Source organism: Vipera ursinii (assembly GCF_947247035.1).
Source record: "Vipera ursinii genome assembly, chromosome: 10".
In the NCBI taxonomy this organism is placed as follows: Eukaryota; Metazoa; Chordata; class Lepidosauria; order Squamata; family Viperidae; genus Vipera; species Vipera ursinii.
This window is the reverse complement of record NC_139520.1, coordinates 13,110,116-13,129,411: the sequence shown is the minus strand read 5'-3', so window position 1 is coordinate 13,129,411 and position 19,296 is coordinate 13,110,116. Positions and strand designations below refer to the sequence as shown.

At 38.7% G+C, this 19,296-nt stretch overlaps 1 protein-coding gene across 2 annotated transcripts; it reads left to right on the top strand.

Annotated features, from left to right (window-relative positions):
• The first annotated feature begins 2,972 nt into the window (after nucleotides 1-2,972).
• NAE1 (NEDD8 activating enzyme E1 subunit 1) lies at nucleotides 2,973-18,197 on the top strand. 2 transcript variants are annotated; one of them, XM_083370467.1, is made up of 20 exons: nucleotides 2,973-3,067; nucleotides 4,817-4,920; nucleotides 5,002-5,062; nucleotides 6,400-6,430; nucleotides 7,147-7,218; nucleotides 7,724-7,803; nucleotides 8,499-8,608; nucleotides 9,221-9,330; nucleotides 10,260-10,322; nucleotides 11,685-11,748; nucleotides 11,972-12,063; nucleotides 12,176-12,235; nucleotides 12,335-12,468; nucleotides 13,811-13,886; nucleotides 14,216-14,255; nucleotides 14,684-14,770; nucleotides 15,882-15,974; nucleotides 16,286-16,400; nucleotides 16,483-16,532; nucleotides 17,309-18,197. In XM_083370467.1, exons 1-20 carry the CDS (start codon nucleotides 3,003-3,005, stop codon nucleotides 17,416-17,418), a joined length of 1,617 nt encoding a protein of 538 aa, XP_083226593.1. In that variant the 5' UTR covers nucleotides 2,973-3,002; the 3' UTR covers nucleotides 17,419-18,197. The 2 variants fall into 2 exon arrangements, 1 of the variants encoding a protein (XP_083226593.1); XR_014493408.1 differs by lacking the exons at nucleotides 16,483-16,532; nucleotides 17,309-18,197 and having other exon boundaries at nucleotides 14,875-15,974; nucleotides 16,286-16,338.
• The last annotated feature ends 1,099 nt before the right edge of the window (nucleotides 18,198-19,296 follow it).

The window sequence follows — 19,296 nt, the reverse complement described above, 5'->3', positions numbered from 1 at the left end:
GAAATTATAGACAAATGTCACCCCCCAAATAAATGTTTTATTTAATTGATGTTTATACTGCCTCCCCTATCATGAATGGTAGTTTAAGGTAGACAACATAATATTTTAAAATTTATAATTATAAAAAACAAACATAATTACAAAGTAATTACGAATATAATTATAAACTATAATTATAAACAATTTCATTTAATTCCACAGCAATTCTGGAATTAACATCTCAAAATAGCGTGCACAGCATACATTCAAGGTTGGGTTTGCCAATAAGTCATGGCTTGTTTCAACCATGATGTGGTTTGGCTCATTCAACATACTAAACCAAACCCAAAAAAAATGCACAGTAGGCCTTTGTATGATGCAGGATCCAAGTCAATTTAAGTTTATTATAATGTTATCTGTACTGTATTTTTTTCAGATGACATTTTAAGAGTCATGAGTTTTTGTTTATACTGTACTATATCTTATACGTGTCTTGATGTCCATTAATTTTCCTGATCAAGAGTCTACTTGAACAGGAAAATTTGGTTTATAATATTCACCAAACTGATTTGTTTTGGACAGCATCAGTCTTTTCCCTTGCTTGTTAAATGCATTTGGACCCACCTTTCTTTATCAGCAACAAAGTTTGGATATATATTGTCTCCGCGTAGTCACCTATTCTAGAATACCTTTGTTTTAGCAAGATGGCAGCTTGGAAGCACACCTTCTCAGGAGCCATTCCAGTCCTTTGGAATCACTTCCCACCTTGGGGATCCTTACCTTTTTAGCCTTCTGGGAATCATAAAGATTTGGATCTTCCATTAAGCTTTAGACTAGGATGGGGATTGAACTGGGAGACTGCCTGAAGATCTGGTGCTGGTGAAAAGGATGATTTTGTTTTTAGCTCTGTTTACATTCATTGTGGTGAGCCTTCTAGGCCATGTATGGTTTGCAAATAAATAAATAAAACAAGAATGGCTAAACACACAAAGCCACCATCCCTGACTAGATGTTCCGCAGATGTTTGCAATACCTTCCATAGCCAGCATCCCATAGCCAGTTGGGAAAGGTTGATATTAAGAGCACAAATCATAAACTTCTGATTAATCTGACCAGGGGAAATTACCACAAACCAGGGCTTTTTTTGTCATAGAACGCTCCGAACGGAGTTCTGGCACCTTTTTGGGATGAAATCTTGTAGGGTAGGCAAGCTGGGTTGTATGACATGTGTGAGTTCCAGCACCTTTTTCTTTTACAAAAAAAGCACTGCCGCAAACAATGTGTTCCTTTTGATTTCATTCAGCAGGGTGCCAAATATTTAAATCTGCACAAAGAGGAAGAATGAACGTAGCAAACAGAATGCATGAAGGCAGAGAAAAGGGGCACCAGATAAGAGAGCTGGGAAAGAGGAAATGAGTCCTTGCTATCAATTTTTTCTCTATTATAAAATATTACCACCCTTATCTCATACTTTTTTCTTCTTCTGTTCAGTCGTGTCCAATTCTTCAGGACTGCCAGGACAAGTTTTCTTGGCAGCTTGTTCAGGAGTGGCTTCCTGGGAGAGAGTGACCAATCCAATGTCACTCAGCTGGCTTTGTGCCTAAGGCAGAACTAGAACTCCTGGTTTCTGATTTCTTGCCTGATGCTTTCACTTTTACATCAGATTGGTTCTCCCTGCCTATTTATTTATTTATCTAGGAATAAATCCAGTGAACTTCATGAGGCATGCCTATGTGAAGATATACTAAGGTTAGCATGGAAATCACTTCTGTCGATATACGGTACTACTAAAACTCTCATTGTCTTTATCTGTTTGTACCCTCAGGTTACTCATCCCAGCTTCTGCCAACCTAGCAGTTTGAAAGCACGTAAAAATGCAAGTAGAAAAATAGGGACCACTACGGTGGGAAGGTAACAGCGTTCCGTGCGCCTTTGGCGTCTAGTCATGCTGGCCACATGACCACAGAGACATCCTCAGACAAGCGCTGGCTCTTCGGCTTTGAAACGGAGATGAGCACCGGCCCCTAGAGTTGGAAATGACTAGCACGCATGTGCGGGGGAACCTTTACCTTTACCCTCAGGTTAGCCCAAACGGTGCATTATATCACAATTTTTGAATTAAGAGACCTAAAGTCCACTATCTCAAATAAAGGTAAAGTTCCCCCACACATGCATGCTAGTCATTTCCGACTCTAGGGGCCGGTGCTCATCTCCGTTTCAAAGCCGAAGAGCCAGCACTTAACAGCGCATGGAACGCTGTTACCTTCCCACCGTAGTGGTCCCTATTTTTCTACTTGCATTTTTACGTGCTTTCGAGCTGTTAGGTTGGCAGAAGCTGGGATGAGTAACAGGCGCTCACTCTGTTACGCAGCACTTGGGATTCGACCGGCCAAACTGCCGACCTTCTGATCAACAAGCTCAGCGTCCTAACCCACTGAGCCACCGCATCCCTTCTCTATCTCAAATAAGGCATAATAAAATCCAGGACCCACTGCTCTGCAGAATTGAAATGTTCACAATATTCAAACCAGTTTTATTTGCAAAACTGTGGCTGTTGCAATGTCCCCCTAGTCATCTCATTGTGTTTTCCAACGCCATCTTCCCACAAATAAAGTCAATGGAGAAGCCAGCAGGAAGTCAGGTTTAGCTTCTCAAAATCCTTTCCCGCAGCGCCGAGTGGATCTTAAGATGCTAAACCGGCTTAGGACCGCGCGAGGAGGAGTAGACACCCACCCCGGCTGAGTCGCAAGCCTGCATCCGCACTACGACCTTCCTCCTAGAGGGCTGCCCCCCAGGAGCATCGGGTGGTGGTGGTGGAAATTGCAATTATTTCTTCTGAGCGGCGGTTCTGGCTCGAGCCGTTTTTTCGCATTTCAAAGCGCATCTCTCCGGCTCCCTCCGCATCCCCACGGGGGAATCCCAGGCAACGAGCGCGATTCCGCGCAGGCGCAGAGGCCGCGCTCTCGGTCGCCCTCTCCGGCGGCGCGGGGAAGCGCAGGAGGCCCAGCGGCGAAAGCGGCGTCATGGCGTCGGGGCGAGCGGCGGGCCGGCTCAGCCTGAAGGAGCAGCGCTACGACCGGCAGCTCAGGCGAGCAGGAGCCGGCGGGGTCTGCCTGCCAGCCGTGGGGGAGGAAGGCTCTCTTGGCCGCGGGTCGTGGGGCGGAGGAGGAGGGCCGAGGGTCAGCCTCTCCATTGGGGCGCCCGGGCTTTGCAGCCTGCGCGGCTGTTTTCGGCCCCGCTTCTCTCGCGCAAATCCCTTCGCCTCCTCCTCCTCCTCCTCTTCTTCTTCACCCTTTCTTCCTCCTCCTCCTCCTCCCCTCCTCCTCTTCTTCTTCCTCTTTTTCTTCCCCCCTTCTTCCTCTTCCTCCACCTCCTCCTCCTTCCCCCTCCTTCCCCCCCTCCTCCACCTCTTCCTCCTCCTCTTCTTCCTCTTTTTCTTCCCCCCTTCTCCCTCTTCCTCCACCATCTCCTCCTCCTTCCCCCTTCTTCCTCCCCCTCCTCTTCCCCCTCCTCTTCCTCTTTTTCTTCCCCCCTTCTCCCTCTTCCTCCACCATCTCCTCCTCCTTCCCCCTCCTCTTCCACCTCCTCCACCTCTTCCTCCTCCTCTTCTTCCTCTTTTTCTTCCCCCCTTCTTCCTCTTCCTCCACCATCTCCTCCTCCTTCCCCCTTCTTCCTCCCCCTCCTCTTCCCCCTCTTCTTCCTCTTTTTCTTCCCCCCTTCTCCCTCTTCCTCCACCATCTCCTCCTCCTTCCCCCTCCTCTTCCACCTCCTCCACCTCTTCCTCCTCCTCTTCTTCCTCTTTTTCTTCCCCCCTTCTTCCTCTTCCTCCACCATCTCCTCCTCCTTCCCCCTCTTCCTCCTCTTCTTCCTCTTTTTCTTCCCCCCTTCTTCCTCTTCCTCCACCATCTCCCCCTCCATCTCCCCCTCCTCTTCCCCCTCTTCCTCCTCTTCTTCCTCTTTTTCTTCCCCCCTTCTTCCTCTTCCTCCACCACCTCCTTCTCCTTCCTCCTCCTCCTCTTCTTTTTTCTCTTCCTCTTTTTCTTACCCCTTTCTTCCTCCCCCTCTTCCTCCTCCTCCTCTTGCTCCTCCTCTCCCCCTCCACCGGATGGAGGATGGCCATTCATTGGCCTGTTTCTTCTCTGGATGGCCATTCATTGGCCTGTTTCTTCTCTTGGTTTCTTATTTCCGGATTCCTTGTTTATTTGTTTATCCTTGTGTGCATGTTTTATATTTTCATATCTAATTGTATGTGCATCTTCTATGCATGCATGTATATGCACATGTTACGTGCAGGTCTTATACGTATGTGCATGTCTGCAGGTGTCTAGGTGTGGTGCATAAAATATTCCTGTATAGGAATGTTATATATATGTAGAGTATTACACACACACACACACAGTGTGTATCATAAATATATTTCCATTTCAAATATGTTTTATTTCATTTCACATACACTATTTATCTGTGTGTCTCTCCGTCTGTCCATCCATCCATCCATCTATAAATATAATATGTAAATAATGCAGTGTGTGTATAAACAAAACACATAATAAAATCCTCATTTCAGGAAATCTATGAGGCTGCAGCAATAAATATATTTGACCTATTGTTTTTTTATATTTGTTTTGTTTTTGGTTCATTTATTTTATGCTTCTGTTTTACTGTCTATATACTGTCTTTCGATACAACTTTTTTCTCTTATGTTTTAAACAGAAATGATTGTCCAATGAAGTAGCTTTATTAACCGTATTTTAAAGCAACCATTGGTGATATGTCAGTTTCCTATAGCCTTCTCTCTCGTTGTTGGTCTTGAAAGTTATATTTCTTGATGTTGCAGGTTATGGGGTGATCATGGACAAGAGGCTTTAGAATCTGCTCACATTTGTGTGATAACTGCAACAGCCACTGGAACAGAAATCCTCAAAAACCTAGTTCTACCAGGTACAGGTGACATTTAAAAGTTGTAATGGGTCCCCAGTAAAGGTGTATTTTGATGTGATTACTGATTTGGTTTCTTTTAAGGTATTGGATCATTTACAATCATAGATGGGAATCCCGTCACTGGGGAAGACGTTGGAAACAGGTAATATGCTTTCTCCAAATATTTGTTAATATTTGTCTCATTGAATATTCCTCTTATGGCATAGAAACATATAAAAGCATAGTTGTTTTTTCAATCAATAAAATACAAACTTCAAGCTCCACTTTAATATATGAATAAAAACCATTAATGTTGACTTTTCCTAATTCTTTCACTACATTCAAATGAATACTTGTATAAAATCAACAGAACATTTGTTTCTATTGCTATTTTTGTTTTGAGATTACTGTAACCACTTATGCCAAGAATTTCATTTATTTTTAATTATATTTGTTCAATGGGATTTTTTTTAGTCCCATTTGCAATGGCAGATGGGAGATTTTTTTAAAAATCCTGGTTACTCCATGAACTACAGTTAGATTAAGTGCCATTTTTAATACTTCCACATTGTTTAACTGGAAAGAGCACTGATAGATTCTAGTGTTCTCTGTTTTATTTTCAGTGTTTTAAGATTGGTAAAAGCATAATTTCAGGCCAGTTTCAAACTTGGTGGGAATATGGAACAAAAATGTGTGAAATACTTTCTTGTGCTATAATTATAGTTTACTTTGATATGTAACCCTTACTGCTTACCAATTTTGATCATTTCAGTATACACCTGTGTTGAACCTTTGTCAATATTCACATGCAATTCTTATTATAATTATTATTGTTCACCTCATTCGTTGAGACCATTTTTATAGCATGGTAAAATCAACTGAGATGTTAAGTCAGGGGTGTCAAACTCAATTTCATTGAGGGCCGCATCAGCATTGCGGTTGCCCTCAGGGGGCCAGTTGGGTGTGGCCTGGGTGGGTGTGGCCTACTGGGTGGGTGTGGCTAGAGTGCGTATGGCCTGGGTGGGCGTGGCCAGCTCTATATCATTTGCATCAAGGGTGCCTATGAGGGCCTGGGCAGGAGTGGGACAGATCTGAGGGTCTCTGGCAGAAGGAGGGTCTCTGGGCCAGGGCCAAGTCAGTGGGAGCCGTTCCCTCACTGTTTCCAGGATGGCTTTGCGGGCCACATGAAACCACTTCACGGGCCAGATCCAGTCCCCGGGCCTTGTGTTTGACATGTTTGTGTTAAGTTGTACACCTTTAAATAACAGAGATTTGTATAGATTTACCCTGAAATGGTCTGATTGGAATTAATTGGTTTTATTTATGTGAATCTACAAATCGGAAAGCATACTCAAATGTATTCATTTCAAGCACGTCTTTAAAATGTTGCAAGATTTAAATGCGTTAGAGGCTTTCTATGGAGTACATTGTTCATTGTTTTATTTTAAAAAATTGTGATTATAATAAAATTCAAAAGGAATAATTTCTTCTTTTTTTTAGCTTCTTCCTGCAAAGAAGCAATATTGGTCAAGTAAGGAAATACTAATTTTATTTGTGTGAGTGATTATGTAATGCATAGGATCCATTCAGTTAAATGATTTTTCTTTTCCCCTTCATAATAAGCATACACAGATCTTGTGTGATTAATAGGGTGATTATATACATATCTATAAAAAGGTGATCCCCTTGTGAGAAGTTATTCATAAGTAAACATATGTTGCAGCCTAAACTTATATACGTGTGCCCCACCTTTAATACAAATAAGTAGATTTCTTAGGTAGAACTGCATGTAATCCTTTACAAATGATTAGTTCTGATTAGTTAATTTACTTAGAAGATCTAGTCATGTGCACTTGCAAACAAGAGTGTTCTTCTGAACAAAACTTAAAACAATATTTTGTTCCCTGTTGTGTGATCCATTGCTGGACATTTTCTGGTATGCCCTAAATTACACATGTCTGTGTTTTTGAAAGGAATGTCTCAGGACTTTTTCTAACATTTTCCCATTAATATTTATTAAAGCATCTTTATTCATACCTCTCTGAATGTCGTAACCTGTCTAAAATTACATCTCTCCAAAAATCCTTAGTTTGAAATTTGTAACATGCAATACAATTTTGTGTCCCATTTATTGAAAGGTGGGGGTGGGTTTTTTAATATTTATATTCTCATCTTTCAGGATAAAATTATAAATCTGTTTAAGGCAGTCACAGAAATATAACTCATCTGCTTATTATTTTTAAACAGAATCGAGCACAGTGTGCCACAGAACTGCTGCAAGAGTTGAATAATGATGTCTGTGGAAATTTTGTGGAAGAGGTTTGCATTAAACATTTTTACAATAATGACACATGTGCTAACATGTCACAAAAGTATGTCAACTATTACTACCATAATATAACATCAGATCTTGCTCTTGTGTAGGCTCAAAGCAAAATAGTATCTTTTTTCTTGCTTCAAGCAACAAATTCTTTTTAAGATGCATATCATTTCATATCCTAAGCAACATTAATTTATCCCTACAGTGGTTATTGATACAAATCCATCATATTAATTCTAATGTATTTAATAATAGCCAAGCTAGAATAGTCTCGATTAAGGACACTTTTGTCTGATCAATGTAGGTGAAGTATACAAAGTGTCCAGGTTGATAGACAGAACTGAACTGAAAACATTTTGAGTTTAGATTATTGTGCCAATTAAAAATAGGCTTGTAGTTCATGAAGAACTGCACTGAGCTAGGAAATGAACTTTTAATTCTAGATCTTTCTATATTTATTGCTTTATGCTGCAATACAGATGAGTGTTTCTATGTTTTCTCAAGAACCCAGATAAACTTCTAGACAACGATCCTTCTTTTTTCTGTCGGTTTAATGTAGTGATTGCAACTCAACTCCCAGAAAGGTAAGCTGGAATGAAATTGATATTATTCTGTGTGTGTGTGTGTGTGTGTGTGTGTGTGTGTGTGTGTGTTTTACATTTGTTTTGCAAAAATGGAAATTATATATTTTTATTTTGAGCATATAATCTCCATAGCTGGTTATTTTTCTTTATCCTTTACTTGCTACATCTCTGCCTCAATTCAAACACAGTTTATTAATTAAGCCACAGTGTCTGAGTTCACCTATTATACTAACTCAAAGAAATAATATTTGATTTAATGTGATGTGTGGTCTCATTGTCCATCCGTGTCTTGTGATTCCTATGTACTTTAAAATTGTATGAGTGTGGCTGAGACCGGCTTCTTTTTGATCTTCATAATACATGAAGGTCAAAAAAATCAAAGTTGTTCTATCAAAAAAACCTGGGAATTTTGCATGTATTTGCTTGAACACAAGTACAGATATAACGTGCCTTTCAAAGAATTGTTATTTTATATGTAATATAAAATTATAAATTGTTTAAATAAATAAAAAATACTAGAAGATGGCAAGCTAAATGTCTCAATTATAAGATATTGTTGCTTGTTCAAGATCTTGAAATATGGAGAGCTATCTATAGATGCTCCATATGTAGAATAAATATTTGCAGCTAGATTCTAGTGTGCATTTTCTGTCCATTATTTACTGTTCATTTGCCTTATATCTTCTCTTTTTCAGTACGCTGCTTAGGCTAGCTGATGTCCTGTGGAATTACAACATCCCCCTCGTAATTTGTAGGACTTACGGACTAATAGGCTATATGAGAATTGTTATTAAAGAACATCCCGGTAAGATATGGTTTAAAAATATTCCATTGTTAAAGACTATCCAAATAAAATATTTAGTGATCAAAAATTACCCTGAATATAGGACCATTTATTAAAATGGTAAGTAGCAAAGTTTCTATGGTTTCCCCCCCCCCTGTATTTTTAATCTCAGCTGGCTCCTTTTTAGAAACTACATCCATAATGAAAAGATGCCTACTGAAATAGGTTATTTTTTTTATAAAGAATAGATTAGGTAATTCTTTAAATCACCCTCGTAACTTGTAAGACAGGAAATATAATCCATTCCAAATTATAATTTATCATTTGAAATCTGATTTGAAATACTCGTAATGCTGTTTCTCCTAAGGATTTTACATTGTATGTTATCACCTCTGGAGGCAGTGTTAGTCAGGAAAGGTCACATCCTTTACGAATAATGAATAATCATTGAATTGTGTTTATCTAAAATATTTTAAGTCTATCCTTTCAAGCAAGAGCCCTTCAAGGGCAGCTGACGTAGCAACACCTCTTACAATAATGCGAGCAAAATTGTGGGGAATCCACAAACTTTAGCAATAATGTTGTCTTCAGCTGTGGCTTTAAAACTGAGACATTGCTTAATTTTTCAAATAGTTATAGAATCTCATCCCGATAACGCCTTGGATGATTTAAGACTGGACAATCCATTTCCAGAGCTGAGAGAACACATTCAGTCTTACGATTTAGAACATATGGAGAAAAAGGTTGGTACAGACTTGGCCATCTCATCGGCGTGTGTATACAAGCATTACAGATGCTTCTTGAATTTGTTCTAAATATACTATATATTTAGAGGGCATCTATGAAAAGCCTCAACCATCCAGGTCATGATTACCCGAAAGGTGCTTTTCCGAATGGCAACTGAACTTTATTGGGTTTTTTTCCTCTTGAAAATGTTTCCCTTCTCATTCAAGAAGCTTCAGTTCAGAACCGAAGAAGCTTCTTGGATGAGAAACGGAACATTTTCAAGGAAAGAACCAAGAAAATCCAGTTGGCTTTTGGAAAAGCGCCCGTGGAACATACAAAGGGCATTCTTTTCGGAGACAAAAATGGGGCTTGATTTAGGTCAGTGGATTCACCTGTAATATATCAAATCTGATTTTTGTTATGGTGACTGGCTCATTGAAATTCCAGGATGAAGTCTGTTTGTTCTAGGAAAAGGAACAAATCCAAGCATGCTTTTTGAACAAGCTCCATTACTGCAGACTTGCCTTCTCCACATGCTTTCAGCATAATTTCAAAGTGGGGCAGCCAGATACGGAACTTATATAATTCAAAGGTATCTAAAATGCTTTGAATTTCTTTAAAGCCCATGGCTCCATTTGGCTCCGTTGACATTTCCAACGTGGAATTCTGAATCTGGGTTTTCAAAATCAAACGGAAACTTTTAGAAGTGGGGAAACTGTTTACATTCTGTAGATCTATCGCACAAAGTGAAAAGGGTTATTCCCCAACTATTTTGTAACAACTTTTATCGAAGGCAACTCTGTTTGTTTATCTGTTTTTGTTGCGTTGTGAATTGAGTTTGTACAGCAACACGACTTCCCAACAGCCCTGCTTTCCAACTTTAGAATTGCACTATTTTCGTTGGTTTCTTTATTTCGCTATACTTGCTTTAATTTTGCATTTGCAGGAACACAGCCATATCCCATGGATTGTGATTGTATCCCAGTATCTAGAAAAATGGTGTAATGAGGTATGTAGATACCTTGGAGGTAGTAGTCTAACATACGTTATCCATGCTTTCTGCTGTAGATCCAGGGAGATAATGCCTTCCTCCAGAGAGGCTTATGTGCTTTTATATGCCGCAGTCTTGATCACAGGCTGCCTGCATGCTGCTGAAGTCACAGGGTTGAATCAGGCAACTATAGGTGAGATTGAATTATAGCTAGACCTCAAGCCAATCAAATGCCATTCAGAGGAATTTTTGGAAGCCTTAAGTTGGGCGTGTTGTGGCTAAGTGAAGCCTCAAAGACTTCAGTAAATGCTTCTTGTTCCGCATTCTCTTCTTCCCATCAAACTGGGGCACAGAAAACTACAGGATCTGCATGGCAGCACGGCAGAGAAAAGGAGGTGTGTGTTCACCTCCAGTAATGCCGTTTCAGCTGTGGCCTATTCTCTGCACCATGTAAATATTCATCCATATGCTTAGGTTAGTGTGGGTGGATTGTGCCCATGTGTACATCATGTTTAAGTGTATTTATTTATTTATTGGTACGCTATCCATCTCCCCATCAAGCGACTCTAGGCACCTTAGAGTATTAAAAAAGCAGCAGAGACAAAGTTTAAAATACATTAAAGCATTGAGCCTTGAAACCCAAACATTAACAATAAATTAAATAAAGGTAAGTGGGTTGGAGGTGGAATCTTATCTAATCTACCATCCATCTCCAGAATGGGACACCCCCATTTCAGCCCCAGGCCACTTGGCAGAGCCAAGGTTTTAGGCCCTTACAGAAGGCCAGAGGTGGGGTTGGGGGCAGATCACATTTCTAGTGGCATGATGTTCCAAAGAATGCCTATTTTTTAATGTAAGATCCTGTTGCTAAGCTTGTTATTAGGTTTTAGTGCTTTTTTTAAAACTAGCCACAGGGTATATGAGAGAGAACATATCTATTCATATCTATATATGTATGCAAATGGAAATTTAAAAAAAACTGATGTTTAGTGTAGAATGTTTAGTGTAGAATGGGCCTTAAATTAGTCATAGCTTGTTCCACTGATAACAGATATGTATATAAAATTGATTAAAAGTTGGCTGTAACTCACTGGTGTGAGTCACTGGACTTAAATATGAACAAGTAACATTTTGATGTGCTTCAGTTTATATATTCTTGCTTTGAACCCATCTTCCAGCAGGTGCAGCTATTTCTAATTTGGTTAGCATTACATGCAAAATGGAAATTCTGACTTGTTTCCTAATAGAATAGAATTTTAAGACACGTTTGTTCTTGAGACAAAACCGAGCCAGATTCACGCATAGTTTGGTGTTGAACTAATTTTTATCTGCCTTAATGTATCGTTTAATAAAATTCAAACCTGTGGTATTTCTGTTTAGAATAATGGTCAGATACCTAAGAATTACAAAGAAAAGGAAGCCTTCCGTGAGATGATTAGGCAAGGTGAGAGTTTTTGGCAACCCCTGTCTCTCTATTGTAGTGTTATATGTTTCGGTGGCCTTTATTTAAAGACACATGTAAATATGCGTCCTTGGCATGCGATATTTATCAGAAGCTCACTAACTTATCTAAAAAAATCCTTACATATAAAGATAAAGGAAGTCTGTTTATCGCCTGTTTTCTAGTTAATAAAATCTTGTTCAGTCAGTTCTTCATTGCTTTCTAGGAATTTTAAAGAATGAGAAGGGAATCCTGGAAGATGAGGAAAACTTTGAAGAAGCCATTAAGAATGTAAACACCGCTGTAATTGCTACTAAGGTAAGGGAAGGTCTCCACCTTCTATCGGAAGTTTTCATTGCACAATGGCTGCATTCCTAATTGGGAAAATAACCAACATGAAAACAAATATTTTCTTGAATTTGCCCCTTAGGTACCAAGTTGTATTGAAGACATTTTCAGTGATGATCATTGTCTCAATCTCTCACAGCAGGTAGTAAATACAAATCATTTGAATATTCTGACTCTCTGAATAAAAGAACACGATCAGTCAATTTGGGTTTTGACTTGTTTGGTTCTTCTTTGTCCTTAGAGTCCATCTTTTTGGATTCTGGCTCGGGCCGTAAAAGAATTTGTGAGCAAAGAAGGTCAAGGGAATTTACCTGTCAGAGGTACAATCCCAGATATGATTTCAGATTCGAGTAAATTTATCAGCTTGCAAAATATGTAAGTAATTTCTTCTACAGTGGTTTAGTTTCATATTTGTATCAAGCTCTCCTTCGAAACCGATGTTTTCTGCAAAGGTTTTCATTGTGACTTTATCAGCTCTGTATTTTTGGGTGGAATAAATACTGGTATAACGGTGCTCTCAAGCTGATGGCAAAGTTTTGCAACCTACTAGCTCTAAGTATATCGAAGACCGCTTTTAATTCGTAGTAAAAATAATAACTCCTTATCACAGTGGAAAAAAGATTTCGGCTTCTCTTCTTGTAGGTTTAAGGCATCCATCTAGGCCAGACATGTCAAACACAAGGCCCGGGGGCCGGATGCGGCCCGCGAAGTGGTTTCATGCGGCCCGCGAAGCCATCCTGGAAACAGTGAGGGAACGGCCCCCTCTGCCTTGGCCCTGGCCCAGAGACCCTCCTTCTGCCAGAGACCCTCAGATCTGTCCCACTCCTGCCTAGGTCCCCATAGGCACCCTCGATGCGAACCATGTAGAGCTGGCCACGCCCACCCAGTAGGCCATACGCACTCTAGCCACGCCCACCCAGTAGGCCACGCCCACCCTGGCCATGCCCACCCGGCCCCCTGAGGGCAACCGCAATGCTGATGCGGCCCTCAATGAAATTGAGTTTGACACCCCTGATCTAGGCGGAGGCAGTATATAGAAGTGATAATTTATAGTTGGCTCGTTCCAGATTTATATTCAGTAGATGCCAGGATGAGGACCATACCATAAGTTGCAGTTCAAAAGATTTATTGCTCAAGCAATAAATACATGAGGATCCAGTCAACTAAAGTTCAGTACTAAATTGGCGCCAGAAAAGAGTCAACAGAATTCAAGCAGGGTTGGACTTAAACCATTTCTGGCAACATAATGATTCTAAGCTGATGACATGCTTAATTCTGCCTCCTCTTCTGTTACAGTAGAGTTGCACTGCTACTGGAAAAAGAAGTCAGAGATATGGTGTTTTTAATTCCTCTACATACCTGCCATGACTCTTAAGAGATTTGGGGGTCCTTGTAAAACATCAACAGAAAACGTACTGTTGATGGGACTAAAAATAATTTCCTCATTTCCTTTTTTTTGTAACTCATTTGGGGAAAGGACCAGACTTATTTTATCCACTTCCAATCTCGTTCCAAGAATTCATACTTGAAAATAAATTATTGATAATTCTTACCATTTTGCACGCTCCTGAATAAATAACCCATCATAAAGACAGTATAATTGGCTTTGCATTCATCTGTTACTACCAATTGAAGTGTGGGTATTCAGGTAGATGAAGCCTATTGATTTTTGGGTTAGATCTGCTGAAGTTCATTTTTAGGAGGTTTTTTTTTTAAGATACCGTGATAAAGCCAAGAAAGATGTCGATGCTGTGTCTAATTATGCTACAAAGCTGTTGCAGTCAGTTGGCAAGGTGAGTTAGTTGAAAATGCACTTTTCATCCTCTTTAAGACATTGAAGTAAAGAGTGAAGAAAAATTTGTTTATGTATGTTTTTCAAATTTATAGAACCATCCACCTCACAAAACAAATGAGGGAGGGGAATAGGCGAGGCAACCTGAAATATTCCTTGTCATGATTGATTCCCAAAATGTGGAATTGTAGAAGATAGATAAAACATTGTAATTGTGTATGTGCCTCCAGCTAAGGACAAATGGTTAAATCAAATTCTATAACAGGGATTTAGAAGACCGTTTTTAGGCATTCTAACTTTATTAAAACAGTTTTGCATTTTGCTCCACAGGCCCCAGAATCCATTTCTCAAAAAGAATTAAAATTGCTTTGTAAGTATTTCATTTTACTTACATCTAGTTAATAAGGCTACATTTAAGGAATAGTGTTAATAGCTTCTGCTTGGCTGCTCCTGCTAATGGAATAGGCTAAACAATCATTGTTTAATAATGTATCCAAACTGAATTTCCTAGAATGCTCTTTTCCTAATTAACTTTGTTGGTGCAGGAAGAACATTGAAAAAGGACTTTGCTACTGTATAAATGTATGTTCTGTAACTAGAAGTCATAGTTGAGAGCTTTGTATTTGAAATCTTGTACTTCAAATTCCATGGCAAATTTTTAACTACTGTTTTGAAATACAATTGCAAGAATGACACAACTATCTCTTGGAGATTGTAGCAATTAAGTCTTTATATTTAAAGTACTTATTATCTCCTGTCCTCTTCCCATTTTCCCACTCTCCTTGACATTCTGTTTAGGCAGTAACTCAGCATTTCTTCGCGTATTACGATGTAGATCTCTTTCTGAAGAATATGGACTGAATACTTCAAACAAAGATGAGATCAGTAAGCAGATTTCCCATGATTTATTTGTGTCCTTTTGTGGTGTTTGATATAATCTGTGATATAGAAGTGACATAGCCACTTTCTTCACTTTTGCTGTAATGTAGATTTTAGTTGCAAGGAACATCCGAGATCTGATCTGAGATCTGAAAATCTGAGACCCCCAAAGAAACTTTGAATTTGAGTATGTTGTGAATAGAATGCTGTAGTGGTGAATCACACATGTAGCTTGTTTTTATTGTTTAATATAATATTTTTATTCAGTGCTTTTTTTTGTAAAAAAAAAAAAGGTGCCGGAACTCATGCACAGCTCCAGTTCTTCTGTTCAAAAAATGGTGCCGGAACACCATTCCGTGCATTCTATGACAAAAAAAGCACTGCTTTTATTGTATCCGTACAACATTTGAATCAGTCACTAGATAAATAAATTAATGGCATTTTATTTTATTTATTAACTAAGCTGGCTGATAGATGCTGGTAGAAATTATAGTTGAAGAAACAAAGAGCATAAAAACCATTACAGATTGTGATGGTGTTTTATTCCCATCAGTCCTGTCAAACATGGTGAATATCAAAAGAGGGTGGCAATGGCAACTCAAAGTATCTACTGTGTATTACAGGAATGTTACTTCCTAATGCAGTTAGTTGGAACTGTTTTTGAAGTCACTGTTCATAAGATGACTTTGATGGCTTTGCCCTTTTCCCTTATCTGTTTGGCACAGCTGCCAGATCTTTTTATCAGGTTTTTTTAAAAACTCTATATTAAATCTAGTTTATTTATTTGCTTCCTCTGCGACACTTAAAAGCACCTCGTGTATTTAATTCCCAAGAGGTTTGTCTTATGTATGTGATGGAGAAGCTCTTTAACATATACTTAAGTCTCTTGTCATGTAGGCTATACATTCTTACCTATAAATCTGTAACGTGACAGAGAGCGGATGCAGAGAATAGGTAGGAGGAGATATAATTATGATATGGAAACATTCTCATAGCAGATGGAGCAGGATCTATGTGACGTTGAGGGATAGGAAACATATTTAGTTAAGTTAATCTCAAGCCTTTAACAATTTTCTCTTGATCATTAGCAATTTACATGTTGTTTTGTTACTTGAAGCTTCCCATATGGATAATCCAGATAGTGAAATGGTGCTGTATCTAATGTTACGAGCTGTGGACAGATTCTTTAAACACAATGGTAGATACCCTGGTAAGATTGTTTTCAATATCATATACTTTCAGAGATAAACGTGAATACTTTCTGTAATACAGATTTAATAGCACTCTGTTCAAATTTATAAATGCATCACAGATTGAAGTTTTAATATTTACTGTATATATCATAATTGTGTATGTTTGACAAATCTAATGTACTTTAAAGGCTTAGTGAAAGATGTTACTTTTCTGCTTCGTATATTTTTCTGTGGGATACAGTATTATTCTCTTCTCTAACAAAATTATATTTCATTTACTTGCAATCAAATGTTAGTTCTGTCTATAATAATCATTTCTTCTTTTCAGGGGTTTATAACTATCAAGTGGAGGATGACATTGGAAAACTGAAATCTTGCCTCAATAGTTTTCTTCAGGAATATGGATTGCCTGTAACAGTCAAGGATGATTATGTCCATGAATTGTAAGTGTTAAATTACAAAAATACTTTCCAAGACCTTATGATGTATTATAATATGGCAACTGTTGTTATTTTCCTTTTGTAGTTGTCGATATGGAGCTGCCGAGCCACACACTATAGCAGCATTTCTAGGAGGTAAAAAGATTGCTATTTTCATGTGTCCATGTTGAACTACAAGCCAGTTTACATGCAAAAATATTTAGTATGCCTTACATTGATACTACTTTGTATTCTCATGTCCATTGTACTAATATCTTTATGTTGATTAACGGGAGTAACTATTTATTATACTGATATAATTTGCTTTTCTCTCATAAAAATGTCTCAGATTTAAAATTATTTCCAAAGTTTATACATGTACAGTAAGACTAGTTTGTACTCTGTAGTTAGTATATTTTGATATATGCGCTGAGATATTAAACAAGTTAGTTCTATACTGCAGCCAGCATTCTTTTGTGGCAAATTTTAGATGCATGTAAAACTCCCCAGATTAAATTGCCTTGTTTGAACCTGGAATCACAAACGGCTAGAAAATAATGAAGACTCTACCATACATTTCTTAGGGAACAAAGCTTGGTAATTAAATTTTCCAATACCTATTACCCCACTTCTCTTGTTGATGATACGTTGTATAAGGGGTCTCAACTGACAAATTCAGATTATGTACAAGCTTATGCCAGGAAAGACTTTTGCTACGGTTTTTTAACTGAATCTGCCAGAGATTGAACATGGAAAAAGTGCAATTGGCCATTGAGCTGAGTCAATTATGAGAGTATCCGTGCTTTATGCCTACCCGTTGGTGATTTTTTAAAAAAAGTAGAGCTAGAAAATATGCATTTGGATTTGAATCAGTTGGTGTGTAAATGTGTCAGTTAGATATTTTAATTTGTCATTCCTTGGCTGTTTTACAGGAGCTGCTGCTCAGGAAGTTGTGAAAATTGTTACCAGGCAATTTGTAATATTTAATAACACCTACATTTACAATGGGATGTCTCAGACCTCAGCAACATTCAAACTGTAAACTGGCCCACTACATTGTTGGAATCTGTACCTGCCTTTGATTTGCATTTGGTTCTGTTAAAAGTATTGCTGAAGAAAATGTATAATGCCAGTTCCTTTCTTTGTATTATTTTTGTCTTTCTAAATTCTTTCAAATTGTAATAAAGAATGTGTCTTGCATTGTAATAAAAGACACTGGAAGATGGAAATTATGGCTTCTTCAAAATGTGACCAGACTACATTGATTCTCCATATTTTACATATGTTTTTTGTGGGGAGAGGCAGTTGGAAGTAAACTTAGTTCTTCACAAAAAACATGGCTTACAGGACTCAGGAAAGTATTTTTAAACATTGTGCTAAATAGATAACTGTTCGAAGAAAATGTGCAGTAGTATTAAGTACAATGTGTTAGATCTTCATGAGATCTTCAGACAGTGGCAGCATTCTGATGTACTCCATGAAAAGACGTTTATAAAGAGGATTGGGCATTCATTGAAGGTGAAGAAAAAGGCAGCAGTTTTAAACTGATTTTTCCTTTCCATTGCTGACATCTGTATCTTTTTGCACATTGTGCTGGAGGTTTTCACAATGCTTAGAGCAGCTTTTGGGGATATTTGGCTACAGTGGAATGGAGCTGACAAAAACCACTGCTCAGATTTTCCTCTACGATACAGCTGTGGTTTAAATTCTAGATCCCACTCACTATAATACAGAGTGTTATTCTCAACATTATGAATGTGTCTTCAAACCATTAAGAAAACATAAAACATTTTGGAAAAGGATGATATTATATTATTCTGATTTACGTGCAATAAACATTTTTAATGGGTCATGTAAGTTTTATTTTTTTTTGAGAAAAGCTGTTTAAAAATGGCTAATCTTGAAAGAGAACATTTCCCTGCAAAATCATTGTTGATATCTCTTGATTCTGTCACTAAAACAGTGTTTTGGCCCAAATAGAAACACTCAATTTGAGACTGGCTTACATATAGGTACTTCACTAGGTTTTTAACCCAGTTAGTAGCTGCACACTAAGTTTGAAAACTGGGTTAAGTAATCTTATTTTTGAAAGGTCATTGTGGGTTATTGGTAAAAGAAAGTACGGTTTCAATTGTCATTGAAAGTTGAGGACTACCAATACAGAAGACAAAGGTGCAGCCTCATCACACTCGGTATATAGTGGGAAGATGGCCACAGGATAATATCCTGTGGGTGGGAAAAGGATCTGCCATCATTTGCTTCCCTGCCAGGAAAAAAACCTGCACAACTTTATACAGGGAAACAAGAAAGACGCAAAGTCTTCAGACTTGCAAAAACTGCACCAAAGTGGCTAATACTGAAAATAAAGATAGATGGCCTGCAGATTTCCCATCGCCCAAGGCCTTTTCAGCCCTCCCAGCCAAGCCCAGAGGCAAATTTAAAAGCTTCCATTTGCTTCCTGGGTTTGGCATCCTTCCAAGCCAGCTGAGTAGTGGGCTCTTAGCTAAGAATGCTGGGAGATGTAGTTCCAATTTACCTGGAGGACACCTGGTGTGTGTGTGGGGGACTGCTATTGAATGACATAGGAGGCAGATTGGCAGGAGAGGGTTGTTTGCGTATGTGAGAGGCAGAGATGCGTTTATTTTAAGCAGATTTGGTACAAATGACCTTCAAAACAACCCACTGCATTGAAGACCTGTATAAAACAGCATTATTTGGAAGAAACGTGAACAAATTCTCTTTTGGAGTAGCTAGGGATGTCTTTTGGGGCCTTGTCTGCACTTATTTGTGATTATTTTGGAAAAGCGCCCCATTTTGCATGAGAGAAGCTCGGGCCTTAACTTCTAATTGCAGATATTCTCAGAATTGATTCAGTCTTATCCTGTTTTTACTGAGTGGTATCGAACCTATCTATATCATT

Bases quoted from the DNA above. Each gene is read 5' to 3' on its own strand.
- NAE1 (XM_083370467.1), top strand. From the start codon at position 3,003: ATGGCGTCGGGGCGAGCGGCGGGCCGGCTCAGCCTGAAGGAGCAGCGC. The intron at 11,749-11,971 runs GTGAGAGTTTTT...ATTGCTTTCTAG, and splicing joins CCGTGAGATGATTAGGCAAG to GAATTTTAAAGAATGAGAAG. The intron at 14,256-14,683 runs GTAAGTATTTCA...CATTCTGTTTAG, and splicing joins AAAAGAATTAAAATTGCTTT to GCAGTAACTCAGCATTTCTT.